The following is a 15,272-nucleotide window of genomic DNA, read 5'->3' on the forward strand; positions in this document are numbered from 1 at the left end:
TAGGCAAGAAATGGTTTTAAGTTTAACACGAAGAGTGCATATGAGCTAGTCATTTGTCATAGATCAATCCCATACACTTGATCATCGGGAGAAAAGGCACACATCTTACTGAAGAACGATAACAATTAACGATATGTAATATTTCTGTAGGTGTTAAGTACAGAGAATTATTGTGATACATATATAAACTATATATAGTATACACATTATCATATACTTACAGGCGATTTATGATGTCATGTACCGTGTCGAACAAATGTATAGTATATCAAATCTATGGTACTATGTACTTATAATATTATTGCGACACATATACACATCGTCAAACAAGTGATAATGACGTCACGGTAACGCTCCGCGTGTAAGTGTGTAACACAAATTTATAGAATTACCACATGCATAAGACATATAAATGTCAAAATAGACTTAGTACATACTTATCTCAATAAATGTGTGCTATTTATCTTCTAAGAGGTCATTCTCTACATCCAAACTAACCAAACATTTACATCTATAATAGGCTATACATTTAGACCGTTTAAGTCAATGCTTATAACTATGTCAAGTATTCTTCAACGAAGAATATTAATAAAATACAATTACTACCTCATAATATATAAATGCTTACTCTGAAATCCAGCAATATCTTTAAGAAAATCTGTTAAATGTTAAAATAATTTACATTAAATTATTATATTAATCTGTATTTGATAAGCCTAAAAAATTGATTAATTTAACGGTTCAAAAATATTAATTAAACTTTAATCTCGTTTTAACGATAATTACGAAGTAACTATCATATTGTTATTGATTCATTGAATATTTAGTGATTGTTTTTACAATCTTTTATTGGTTAACTATTACATCTAAAAGAGGTTTCAAGTATAAAATAAACAAACTGTATATCTAGTATCTATAATTCGACGCTTCCAGGGAAAAAGGGCGTAATCGACATTTTGGCCAAAAATGAGTAAGAAGAATTCGGCTCTTCTATAAAATTACAAAAATGTTGTTTACGACCTTCTTCCCTGGAAGCGTCGACATTTTAATAATCAATTTGACAAAATAAAATAAATTACAATTGATAATTTGTTATATGTTTGATTATATATACTAACCAAACTTCACACAAATCATAATACATTTATTAGATATTTATAGCTGATTTCAGCTTATTAGGAATCTATAATATATTATATTTTTAAAGATTTTTCTCTGTAAATATTTTTTTTTGACATTTATAGAAAAAAAAGAATCAAAGATGTTAAATTCCAATTTTTTCTTATTTTTTTCCCTCCACAAATTTAATAATTATTTGGAATTTGGAATTTTTTGATTTTGTTATCATTTAGGATAATGGTTACTAATCTCAACCATAATCTAAGAATACATAATATAATATATTAACATTTTAATACTTAATATCAAAATTATGGCATATTCCCATTTTTTTTAATAATAAATAATAATAAGTTAAAAACATTACATATAAGATCGGCTGAAAAAAAATAATATATTATAATATAGTATAACTTATGACATTATTATTTTATATTTTGGTTAAGTACCTACTCGTATATAATACTATTAATATTGTGTAAAAATTTTAAGTAAGAAACGATGTAAGTTATGCTTCTCTTTAGTAAATAGTAAAATATTAAAAATTCGTTTTTAGTTTCTAGATAATTTATAGCAACATCTACAAACCATTATATTATATGAATAACAATACAATATCAATTTAATAAAAAAATTATCAAACATAAATAAATTTTACTATACCAGCATCAACTTTGCTATATTTATTTGGTACTTCATGAGGACTAATATCTAAAATAACAGAAAATGTAAGAAATGGTAAAAGTTGTATATGATAATCAATAACAATTAATATTAAATATAAAATAATAAAAAACAATAAATATGACCATACCATTAAATACAAATCGATATTCTTTAAATGCAATAGCTGGAATAGTTAAAATTAGAAGAATTGTGATTGTAATAGTTGTAAAATATTGTTTAAAACCTAAACATGAGTACAAGACACAATTTAAAAATAAATAGCCCATAAAATAATGATCATAAACATAAACTAATATTTAAAATAGGTTATAACAATTTTTAAACTGTTTAAGTTAAAGGTTCTAAGTACATAGAACTATAATATATTTTCTCCTTTCCTGTAACAAAAACATAAAGCATTTAATTTTAGTTACTCTTTCTACCATAATTCTTACATAAAAATGTATTAGCATTTATAAAAAACATGATAAAAGATTGAATTTTAAATCATAATGAAGGGTGTAGTAAACCCACGCGTTTACGGAAAGCCTACTAATACAAAGTCCAACTACAACAACATCACGCCACCGGAATAGGCCACTACTCTAGGTATCCAATTAGGTTTTCACTGGATCAGCTCATTTATACCGTCTATGACGGCATATCATCCTTTCCTAATCACGGCATGTCTCCATATAAATAGGAGGCCTTTCTGAGTAGTATTCAGAGCAGTTTCAAGTAACTTTGTACACACACGTTTCACCCATGCTTACCAAAAGCCTCTAGGGAAACGTTTCACAAACACTACTCTCCGGTAGAATATTAAAACCATTCTGTCGAAACAATTCTTATTTTAGTAAGTGATACTAATTTAGTGTATTAATCAATAAACAGTTAACGTAAATTATAATCTGTGTGTAACTAATTATTACGCCTATCCAATCCATCTTCCTAACCACGTAACAAACGAACGTGCACTCGTCGTAAAAGAAGCTGTGTCAGTAACACCAACGGTGAGAGCGACTGGTTACTACAATACTAATAGTAGGTGTAATAAACATACGCCGTTACTTTATTATTGCTATAAGGCCGGGCGCACACTGATAGAGCAAAACTGTTCCGAGCTAGTCAAAACATTTTGTTTCAAACGGCTCCGAACAAATTTCATTCATACTGACAAAACAAAACCGAACAAGACAAAATAATTTCCGATTCATTTTTTGTTTTTACACCAGTCGTCAAGATGAGTTCTGATGAAGATGATGTTGTTATACCGCTTTTGTGGCAATTTTTGTTAAATAGTGAAATAAATGAAAATAATCGTAAACGTAAAATTTGGGTGCATGAAATAAATAAAAAACGTACTGAAAATAATACAATTTTTAATTTTTTGGCCGAATTGCGTAAAGATGAGTTAAAATTTAAAAATTTCACTCGCATGAGTTCAACTACTTTTGACTTAATATTAAATGAAATTGGAGAGGCAATAAGATCACAAGACACAAATTTTCGTCAAAGTATTGCTCCTGCAGAAAAATTGTTAGTAACCTTGAGGTGAGTTCAAATAATAATACTATAATTATATACTAGAAATATTTATTAATCAAACTTTAGTAAGTAAGTGAAGTAAGTGAAAAACAAATTTATACAATACAATTTATTATTATTTTTTATTTAATAATTTTATTTTTTATTTATTTACTTAAAATGTATTATTTCTTATTTCTTATTTATTTTTAAATTTATACGATAAGTATTAATAATTTAATAAGTATTTAAAATAAGTAGTCAGTATGTTGAGCTATTTGATGATGAATATCCGGGTGGACTGAAAGTATAGTTGTAGGTTTGAAATTCCTGTACTGGTACATTTGATGTAGTATTATCATATGATACTTTATCATTACCTACTGATTCTTGAGCTTCTTGACTGTCTATGTATGTATTTAAAGTTGTTAACACAAACTGTTTAAACTGCCGCTGGTTTTTTCCATTTAATTTTTTGAAATCGGGCAAAAGACTTTTAAAAAATAATAAATCAACATCTTCTACAGCTGACTTATTTGTTTTTGAACGTAAAAATTCGATCATAGGCCCTGCAACTTGTTCTGCAGCCGAATTTTTAACTTGAGTTTTTTTTGGTTTTTTAAATACAGGTTCAGAAGATACTCTTCTCAGCTCTTGTCTGTCAATTAAACATGTAGTATTTGTACCTTCATTTTCAATTTCATTTACGCTCTCATTGAGATTTGGATTTTCTGTACTATTCTCAGTATCAGTTGCTTCACTTTCATCATCTGATGCTTCCAGATTACTTGATGTTTGCTTGTGTTGCAACATGAAACTTGACAAAAACGACATTTCATTGAATAAATACCACTTTTTTTTTTCTCGAAGCAGCAGAACCAGATATTTTTGATTTTTCTTCACGTAAAGCTCTTGCGAAACTATTACGAAGACACGCCCACTTAGTTTTACACTCTGCCACTAGAAAATGTATATTTAATTAATTATTGTTTTATGCATTTAAAGTTTTCACAGACTGCATCAAAATCTCAAAAAACGGTTAATGTATAGATATTTTAGACTGAGCGAGCGATGAATGTATTGGTTTAAAAAAAATATATAAATTTAAATATCCAATTTCAATAAAAAAATTAACTTTTTATTCTATTAAGATTTCTTTTCATCTGATAGTTTTATTAAAATATAAATTTTTGTCCTCAACTTAACCAAATAAGATTTTTTATTCATCGTTTGATAAAATAATAAAATTTAGCAGGCGCGTCCTCAAGGGGGGGGGCGAAGGGGAGTTCACCCCTCATAACAATATTTAATGTTTAAAATACTATTATGTCAACAACATTTTAATGATCAAAATTTTAATTTACCATTATGCTTAAGTAGAAAATTCGAAGCATTATTTTCTTCGTGTACATACATATAAAAAACAAACAACTCTGTAAAATCAAAACATTCATCACTCCGTTCAGAATTTAAAATTGACGTAAAAAATAAAATATGCATTTATGGCTAAAATGCCCAAAAATGTGAAATAAAATTAGTATAATAAATAGGTATAATAGAATAAATAATTATTTTTCAGCTATTTAGCTTCTGGAGGACACTTTAAACGCTTACATTATCATTTTCGTCTTGGCGCTTCAACTATTGGAAAAATTATAAGTGATGTATGTTGTGCCATATGCGATATTTTATGTCCTACTTATATGCCACCACCTACAACTGAACATTGGATAAAAGCAGCAAAAGCTTTTGAAGAACTGTGGAACTTTCCGAATTGTCTTGGCGCGATTGACGGCAAACATATATCAATACAATGCCCTCCTAATGCTGGTTCAGAATATTATAATCATAAGGGATTTCATTCTATTGTACTTCAAGCTGTCGTTGATGCTAATGCTAAATTCATAGCTGTAGATATCGGTGATTATGGACGAAACAGTGATAGTGGTATTTTTAAAGAATCCAATTTTGGAAAATTATTAAAAAACAATAAATTAAATATTCCACAGTCAAAAAAAATTGACCCTAAAATTAACGACGAGTTTCCGTTTGTATTTGTTGGGGACGAAGCATATCCTTTGCAAACAAACTTAATGAGACCTTTTCCAAGAAAAAATTTAACTAATGAAAAAAGAATTTTTAATTATCGTTTATCGAGAGCCAGAAGAATAGTAGAATATGCATTTGGGATTCTTGTGAAACGATTTAATGTTCTAGAGAATAAAATGCTAGTTTTTCCTGAAAAAGCTACTATTATCACAAAGGCGTGTTGTATTTTACATAACATAATAATGGATAAAGAAGGAGCCTCATCTGAAATCCATGATGAACTTCAACTTCAAACAACCCAAACGGTTGCTAAAAGCCAAATTACATCAAGATCAATTAATAGGGCATCTACTGCAGCAATGGATATCCGAGAGAAGTTCATGAATTATTTCAATTCAGACATTGGTGCAGTTCCATGGCAAAATATGTACAATTTATAAGTTTTGATATAACATTTCTTTAAATTTTAAAATTAATCAATTAAAATATTATAATATTATAATACTATAATTTTAAATAGCTCAAAAATGTAAATGTATAAATAGTTTGACTATTGATTTAATTTTGATTTATATTACAGATACATAAATACACTACTTACTCATCATGTAAAAATTATTTTATTTTTATATTTTTATTAACTAACCTGATGTTTCCATTTCTGTGCTGATTTCATTCCATAATCTATCTTGGATGATTCTATTACTATGCTCTTTATCGGTAAAATCGTAAATAGATTTTCTTAAAAAAACAAGATTGATCAATTTCTCTGGATCGCATCCCATTTTAAAATAATTATGAAGTATAGTATGAAGTATAAAATAAATCTGTGAGTGACACCAAAATAACGATAGTGTTCAGTTGTAAGCTAATCGTATAAATAAACAAATTTATTTATTTAGATAACATTTTCGTATTTTGCTCGGAGAAAAAATAGAACCAGACCGAACAAGACCGATCATGCTTCGTTTTGTCTTGTCGTGTGTTGATGTTGACTGATTAGTGTGCGCGCGTTACTTACTTTACATATGTTATAATTGCCTACAAACAGCTCCGAGCTGCTTCAAGCAGCTCGGAACAGTTTTGCTCTATCAGTGTGCGCCCGGCCTAACATTTAAATTTAAATACGATTGATATATTTTAATAGCTATAGTTCACTATATGAGTTTTACATATAAAATGGAAATCGTGAATCACCTTAAATTACAAAAAAAATCCAAAATTTATTTTGACAAAATTAGTTTTGTGTAAAACAAATATTTTTCCCCGTTTGTTTTTTTTGTTTTTTTATATTCAATTTAATGATAGAACTATAAAATAAATATAAATGTACATATATATTTTATTGTTTATTGCAATTTTTCACAAAAATGTGTCTTAATTATTGTATTATATTCTGACATTTAACTTTTGCATGATTGTAAACATAAAATATTTATTTTCATAATACAGAATAATATAAATGTAGATATTAAAACATAAATTAAAATTAATAATTTAAAAATAAAACAACTGTTATCTTGACTATAGTATTAAATAAAACATTTTTTAAAGGTTTTTTTTGATACCTATAACAGTCATCGTCAGACTAAATGGGTAAATTGAATGACTTAGCATTCGTAAAAATACCACGAAAATAGATTTGACGAGCGTTATCTGTATCAGAACTTTTAGAAATAGCGTATCCGTCCAATGGTAGTATTTTATGAACTGCAAAATAAATAGGTATTAGATTTGTTGTTTCTTGACCGACAGAACAAATTATCTTAAAACTTGTTTATTTACAACTAATATGAAAACAAGGTGTTATCACAAACCCTAAAGAGAACACTGATTCAAATTATTTGTATGTAAAAGGTGTTTCATGAAGAACACAGTTTTTAATTTTATAAGAAATACATTATAAATTATACATATTGCATCACTACCAGTTAAGGCTAAAGCGTATAACACAATAACGATCACCATTCACTTGTTCTACCTGGTGTCTATCCATGTTCATTTAAAAAAAAATCACCCATCACCTACCAAAAACTACACTATACAGATATTCACTGTCAGTCGCCCCCCCCCCCCACCACCACTGAAATATTTATAATTTATGAATTTAGTTATTATGAGAAAACTAAAATTTATGGTACTTGTAATTAATTGTATTGTATTTAGGTATAACAAATTGTCTATTATAATAAAATAAACAGCGTACATTGTAAAATATCTTTTTTTTAAAAAAAAAAAAAAAACCCAAAAATTCAGACGTAAGTACGCCAATGTTCATTGTAGATGCATTTGATTTTTGTTACAGCATCACCAGGATCACGGTCTTGTATATAGATCGGACAACTCGGTACTATCCATGATAAAGTACATGTACAGTGAAAACTCCTTCTAACGAATCTGAAGGGACCAAGTGATTTCTTTCGTTATAGAGAGTTTTCGTAATAGAAAGGGTTTAAAAAAAAAAAAACAAAATTTTTGTTAGAAATTACGGCAATAATAAAATTAATATATTCGATATCGATAATAATGGTATTATTACGATATTAAAAGTAGATAATGAAAAAGTGTAATAGTTCTTGGAAACATGCAATGTTGTTCCGTTATTGAGAGTGGCTATACGTTATAATCTATTGAGAATGAATTGACTAATGGGTTATAAAGCAAACCAACCGTTATCATACAGATATTTTCGTTGTAAACAGTTTCGTTATAAAGAGTTTTCACTGTATTTTGTCATGGTACCTATCGTCGACATGCATACCGTTGGATCGCTTATTGATGAACGGAATAATCGAGGTGGTCTGCAACGCCATCTATTGTCATAGTTCTCAACAATATCATAATTTAATAATTGTAACTAAATACAGAATACTAAAAAGTGTACTAATTTCAACCAAAACGCATCACATTTGAATATAATATACTTGAAAAATAATAATTGAGTTATATTTCATAATATTATTCACATTTAAACTATATTTTTAAGTACGGCAAAATTTAGAAACCTTTTTCTTTTACATATGTACATTCCTTTGGTTAATTTTACATGTTCACCATCATTTCAGATGGTTTATCACACTTTACAACATACATTTTTAGTGGCATTAAATAGCATTTTATATATAAGGATAAAGATTTTGGTATTATTGTGTGTTTTGCCTATAATATATTTATATTACATACCTAAATATAAAACAATAAACCACAGTGCACAGCTTATATCATAAAAAACTAAAAAAGTATTTAGTCTATACTAATAGTATATTTATTATATATAGGTATATAGTCTGTGTATAAATAAACTACTGTACATAAATAACCTGTTTTAAAAAAAATAATATTATGTGAAAATAATCATCCGGTAGATGACGTTCTAAGTCTTATTGACTTCCAATGTTCATCATTAATAAGCAAACCACAATCATTTGTTAGTTGCCCCATCTTATAATATAAGACCGTGGGTCAGGAAGTTACGTCGTTAAATACAATTAACAAATGCTCTTCGTTTAGTATGATCCACTGGTTTAACGGTTTAAGTTAAAATTGCACAATGCATTGACCATACTTACCAATAAATTACTTTGGAGGGGGGGGGGGCACGAAAATTATAACTAGTATAATAAGTTTAAAAACAGTAGATCATTGAAATTTAAGAACAGTTTCGCCAATCCAACAATAAAAATTACCCAGAAGCTTAAGAACTGCGTTCTTTATGAAACACCCTGTATCTAATTATTACTGAGTTAATACTAACACATATTATAACAGAACTCAGTTATTATTTTGCAACAACGACATGGTTGTAATATATATTACATATCTACATAGGTAATATTTTAGTATTTATAATTAATAATGGCACACAATACATACGCTGATGAGTTGATTTGTAATTGATTGCAATCTCTGTAACAATAAATTACACTGTGATATTTATCTAGAATTTAATGTTATAATTATTTTATATAAGTAGTCGTAGTGTGGAAATATATTATAACTAAATAATATCACGAATATTGATATATTGGATAATTGTATAGACCTATTAACTTGTTACAATAGTTTATAGAAAGTCTATGGATAATAGTTACAAAATATCATCTAAATAAAAATGAGATAACAAGATATTAACATATAAAAAATATGGTACCGCGGAAAATAGCCACGGATATTTAGTCCCCGAAAAAAAACCTCAGAAAAAATAACCCCATATGAGATTTTATAAGGTTTTAATAATAAAAATTTAATAATATTCAAAACTAAAGTATATATAAAATATTTTAATTTTTAAGTGAATTATGAGCATTTTAAAATATATAATATTTTTCATACTCATAAATCACCTAAAAATTAAAATATCGTAAAAAACCAACGAGAAAACACAGAATATGTTCTTACCTAAAAGTTTAATTATAGGTCAATTCACTCTAATATCAAAATTTAAATCACACTAGGTATACTACGGGTGCGACATCCTCTTAAGATATGGTATATCTTAATATCTATTAAGTCTTATATTTATATTTATATTAATAAAATGTTAAAATATCGACTTCCTAATTTGCCCATGTTATTTAGTAAATTTTTTTGAAATATCAATAATATATAAATAAATAAATAATATAATAATTTTAAACAAATAGTCAATTTTTTCAATTACGGTCAATAATGTTTAAATAAAAAAAAAACGTAAATTTAATGCATAAAAAAATATATATCAAAACCTATTAATAGCTATTTTTATAGTCGTTTTCTCAAATTGAAATAATTTTTTTTTTTTTAATGTGTCCACTTGAATTTGATTGGAATTTAACCGTTCACATAATGTTTTTAACCTTTTTTTGAATAGTTTTCGATTCTGAGTATTTGGTTTTAGACTCTCCTATATTTTGCAGAGCAAGTGTTGCACGATCTGCCAATATTTCATTTTTAATTTTGGTAATTTAAGTCCAAATCGAGGGGTAAAGATGATTATGTTCATGATCAATTTTAATTAAATGCTATCTACGGAAGTTTACAAAATGCATGGACATTTATAGCTATGTTATTTTACAGCATTTCCACCGTATAAAATTCAAACACTCTTTGTGTACAACATACGTATATTCCTTAAATGCTAATTTTTCTTTTACCTTTTGGCTCTCAAAAATATCCACACTATCCACAACTTTTATAGAAATTATAACGAATACATAGCGAAATATATATACGAAAGCTACAGTAAAGCACACTGTAGTACTGAATACAGAAAAATTAACACACATCGAACTTGAAAAAATTTTTAATTGGTAATCACCTCTATAACATTATCAGAATATAAAGATAATTTATTGATACCTACGTTTCTTATCCGTTCTTCTGATTTTATATCGATTTCGCCGGCTATTGACTCCATCGGCTACTGTTTATAATATATCTATATATATATATATCAAATCCACCGACTATTGTATATAATATCTATATGTCAATTCCACTGGCTACTGCGCGTGGAGAAATTTCATTAATTAGACTGATACTGATTAATAACTAGGCGAGAAGTAACATAGGCAGATTAGAAAGTCGATATTTTAACAATATAAATATAAATATAGGACTTATAGATATTAATACATACCATATCTTAAGAGGACGTCACACCCACAGTATACCTAGTTGTGCTTTAAATTTTGATATTAGAGTGAATCAAACTTTTAGGTAAGAACATAATCTGTGTTTTCTCATTGATTTTTTACGATATTTTAATTTTTAGGTGAATTATGAGTAGGAAAAATATTAAATACTTGAAAATGCTCATAATTCAATTAAAAATTAAAATATGTTATATACATTTTAGTTTTGAATATTATACAGTTATTACTGTTTAAAACCTTATAAAATCTCATAAAGCGTTATTTTTTCTGGGAATTTTATTAGGTAAATAAAAAAATATAGATAATATAACTATTTTATAAAACTTATTTGTATTTTTATCGTATGGGTTATTGAGTTATTTAATGACATTAGAATTTTTATTTTTAATTATTTTAATTAATGTCGACAAAAATGTTTCCATAAGTTAAAATACTTGAAAATGTAATTCAAAATCCCACAAAAATTATTATTAAAAGTATATAAAAAAATTTAGTAAAAACACTAAAATCCGCACTTCAGTAGTTATAAGTATAATTTACACACACTTAAATTAAAAACATACATACGCCTCATTATATCTCCTAAAAAAATAAAATTGATAAATTGTTATTTTCATGTGATATAATCTGTATTTGATCATTCTGATCCAACCGTTTAATCAAGTACAGAAAAAAAATGTACACACACGCATTTAAAATTGTCTATTATAAACCAATTTTAAATCAAAAGAAATAATATACGAATGAAATATTGATAGTTGTTGCCGCCAAAGCACAAAATTAAAAATAATATTATAATATATTATCGGTCACGGAGAAACAGCCAATCGACACACAAACAATTTAAAAGAATGGTGATCATTATATAAGTTATGAATCAAAAACATCATATATAGAGTTTCATACATCAAACTTAAACTATATATATAAATAATATGCACTTACTGATATACACTGGAATAAAATGATAAACATATTAATTAATAAATAGTATTATACTCTATGATACTATCTCACAATATTATTAGAATGTCGATTGCCTAACATTTTGTTTATATAAATTTAGCAATATGTAGACTAACCTAAACTAATCTAATCTACCTATGGTAATGAGTTTTTGTTCTCTTTAAATTTCCTTATTGTTCAATCCGGTGAATAATTTCTTGGAATAAGACGTGGCATACCTGTCTTTCCAAATATTATGCCACCTTATATTCGAAGGAATGAGTCACTGGATAGAACATAAAAAAAATATAAAGAGAATAAAAAGTTACTACTGTACCAAATATTAGAAGAAGTCACATCATATAGACAATTTGCTCGAACTCTTCTATTAGCTAATGAGAACAATTTGAAATAAATGAGAACTGGAGAAGTCATGTTGCTTCTTATTATGTTATTAATTTTTAATATATGTAAACCCAGCAAAAAAAATAAAAAATGCACGCTGTATGAGCTTTAAAATATGGCTTTAATTAATTGTATGTGGATCACACTAACTGATCCATATCCTAACACAAAGCGTAATATAATACAATAAAGAGATTTAATTGACGTAACGAGTTTATATTGAGCACAAACTGGTTTAATGAATCCGAGAATTTTTATTACTTTATAACAAGATAATTCTACCTGTGGGGTAGAATTCTACCTTCTATCTGTGGTTATAATATTAATAATTCAAATAACTGTGTTTAAAAAAAACAACACCTAAGTCTCCAAACGTGTTTCCTCCTCGTTTAAGCTCAAATATAATATTGATATTATAATCAAAGATAATCGGATAACGATAACATACTATAGAATGAAATAAAGCCACATTTTCTGATATTGAGTGATAATTAAGTAGTCAAAGTCCATTTCACGATAGCGTTAAGATTTTCATTCAACCATTAATAGTCGTCAATAGAAATTACTTTCATAAAAAGTTTCAAGTCATCCACAATCAAAGAAAATATAATTTCCCTTATAATATATTTTATGCAATAATAAACAATGTAAAAATCATGAGAGAGAACGTTAAAATGTAAAGTGTTAAAATCAAAACTGTAAACTTAATTTAATTGTTTATTTGTTAGAATATAAAACTCTACGTACTTTTGATGCCTGTAATAATATATAATTAAAAAAAATAATTTTATAATAATAAAATATCTTAATTACCCTACTACAGAATCATCTATATGTGATTAATATTATTAAATATTATTTTTATTAATATAGCTTATAAATTATCAAAATTTTCAAAAATTTAAGTAATTTCGTAGAAAAAATACTTAATGTACATACTATATAATACATTCTTTTAGAGTAGATAAAAAAATGTTATGAACCACTTGGATGTTAAATTTTTTTTTTCAATAAGTTAGACATTGTTTCAAATTTTAAAAATTTATATTACATCATTATAAAATAACTTTAATGACAAATCATCTTTTGGTTAATTAATTAGATATTAATTTGAAAAAATATGATAATTACAGTTTTGTTTATCTGCAAAAAAAAAGTTATTGTTACGAATAGGATTGTATACGAAAGGAGAACAATAATCTTTCGTTCGAATTAAGCGTCTATTTTACATGAATAATTATAAATATTAAAAAAGGCTTAATGGCCTATTACGAGATAATGACATGTTTCGGACGACAGCGATTAGCAGACTGGACTCGGCGATGGGCCTGGTCTTGGTCGGGAGGCGAGCGCGCTCGCCCTATCTTATATCACGACGAACGTCGATCGCGATTGACCAGTTATTATAAATGTAAGTAATAAAGAAATATAAAAAAATACAATAAATTAATGTGTTTTATTTATTATCGTGATTTCAAATAGTTAGTAAGAGCTATAAGGTATATTTTAAAAGTTTAGCAACTTATTGGTTTTGTTTGAACCACACGTTTTAATTTCTAAATAATGGATACAGTTTTAAAATAAACTGGGAAACCAGTTTATTTTACAAATATATTAACACAAATGACTATAATATACTCTATCACAAAAGAAAATCATCACTTTTTTGCGCATACCGTTCGATTGCTCAGAGTTAAACAATAAAAAAACAAATTTGATGATTCGGTCTGATTATAGATTTGAGAACGTTGGGATAGAAATTTTTTTAAATTTCTTAAAAATAAAATAAAAAAGGCATATTCATTAAAATTTTCCTCTCAAAAACAAAAATTATAGGCCATATTTCACGCAATATACCATTATTAAATACAAAATAAAAAAAAATACGTACACTCTTCTCCTGTGGAAAATCATTTTATAATTCATTTTAAAATATGTACATATTATCGTAATATACTATATTACACTAAGTGAATCTTTTATCGAAGAGCACTTATTATTTCAAAATCTTTTAAGGATTTTGCAGAAAATATTTTTTTTACATAATTTTCAGTTTAATAATAATATCTCTAAAAATTATAATTTTTAATATTTTATTTTTTGAATGACGTCATACATTTTAAATATTATATTGTAGTGCTCATTTTTTTTAGAAGTATTTATACATTAATAATTAATATATTAATATATATTTGTTCAGGAAAAAAATAGGAGAAACGGTATTTAATACATATTTCTTTTTTTAAAACCAGGATTTCAAATTTCAAATTGTTAATTGTATATTTAAGGTTTTCTTCTACATATGCGTATTGTAAAGTCTTATTCGTTTTAATTGCATATTGTATAACGTTTTGTTATAATTTATATAATGAGAAGATAGTAGGTATACAACTTATAAAATACTAATCCAAATTACAATTTTTATGTGTCAAATCACTTCAAACAATATTATGCTTCAGAATGTATAATTAAGAATGTATGTTGTCATTAAAAAAGTAAAATACATAAAAAAAATGTATTTCTGAAAAGATAATTTTTTATTAAAATGATGTTATTTTAATTCACTGGAAATTTTGTAAAAAACTTATTTAAAATATAAAATTTGATGCAGACAATATAAAAAAAAAATATATATATATATATTTACGTACTAGCAAATATGAGGTCTAAACAAAGTAATTATAATTGTTACTATAATGAGCAGTTATGTTAAGTAATTGAATACTTGTTAATGTATTTTTATGGTATTCTTAATACAATTTTAATAGTGTTTTTTTAGTATTCTGAATTTTTATTAAAAGTATCTTAAACAAAATTTAAATCTATAAATTTTGTGTTATTAATTAGTTTTTGAAAATACTTGAAATATTTGTTTAAAATTAAAAATATTCCAGATTCTATTTTATAAGTGTTCTGTAATGGATTTGT

At 26.1% G+C, this 15,272-nt stretch overlaps 2 protein-coding genes across 3 annotated transcripts in view; one reads left to right on the forward strand and one right to left on the reverse strand.

The window, feature by feature from the left end:
- The first annotated feature begins 5,015 nt into the window (after nucleotides 1–5,015).
- Nucleotides 5,016–5,801, forward strand: LOC113552637 (putative nuclease HARBI1). Its single transcript, XM_026955485.1, has 2 exons — nucleotides 5,016–5,222; nucleotides 5,322–5,801. The coding sequence occupies exons 1-2, from the start codon at nucleotides 5,016–5,018 to the stop codon at nucleotides 5,799–5,801; spliced, it is 687 nt and encodes a 228-aa protein (XP_026811286.1).
- A 1,075-nt stretch (nucleotides 5,802–6,876) lies between these two features.
- LOC113554109 overlaps nucleotides 6,877–15,272 on the reverse strand; it is a 60,542-nt gene continuing 52,146 nt past the window's right edge. For both annotated transcript variants that reach the window (XM_026957801.1, XM_026957804.1), the window contains 2 exons: nucleotides 9,235–9,267; nucleotides 6,877–7,071 (listed from right to left, as the gene is read on the reverse strand). In XM_026957801.1, coding sequence (XP_026813602.1) covers nucleotides 6,950–7,071; nucleotides 9,235–9,267 — 155 coding nt within the window. In that variant the 3' untranslated portion in view covers nucleotides 6,877–6,949. The remainder of the gene's footprint in view (nucleotides 7,072–9,234; nucleotides 9,268–15,272) is intronic.

The sequence above is a fragment of the Rhopalosiphum maidis genome, chromosome 2, assembly GCF_003676215.2.
Source record: "Rhopalosiphum maidis isolate BTI-1 chromosome 2, ASM367621v3, whole genome shotgun sequence".
Classification (NCBI taxonomy): Eukaryota; Metazoa; Arthropoda; class Insecta; order Hemiptera; family Aphididae; genus Rhopalosiphum; species Rhopalosiphum maidis.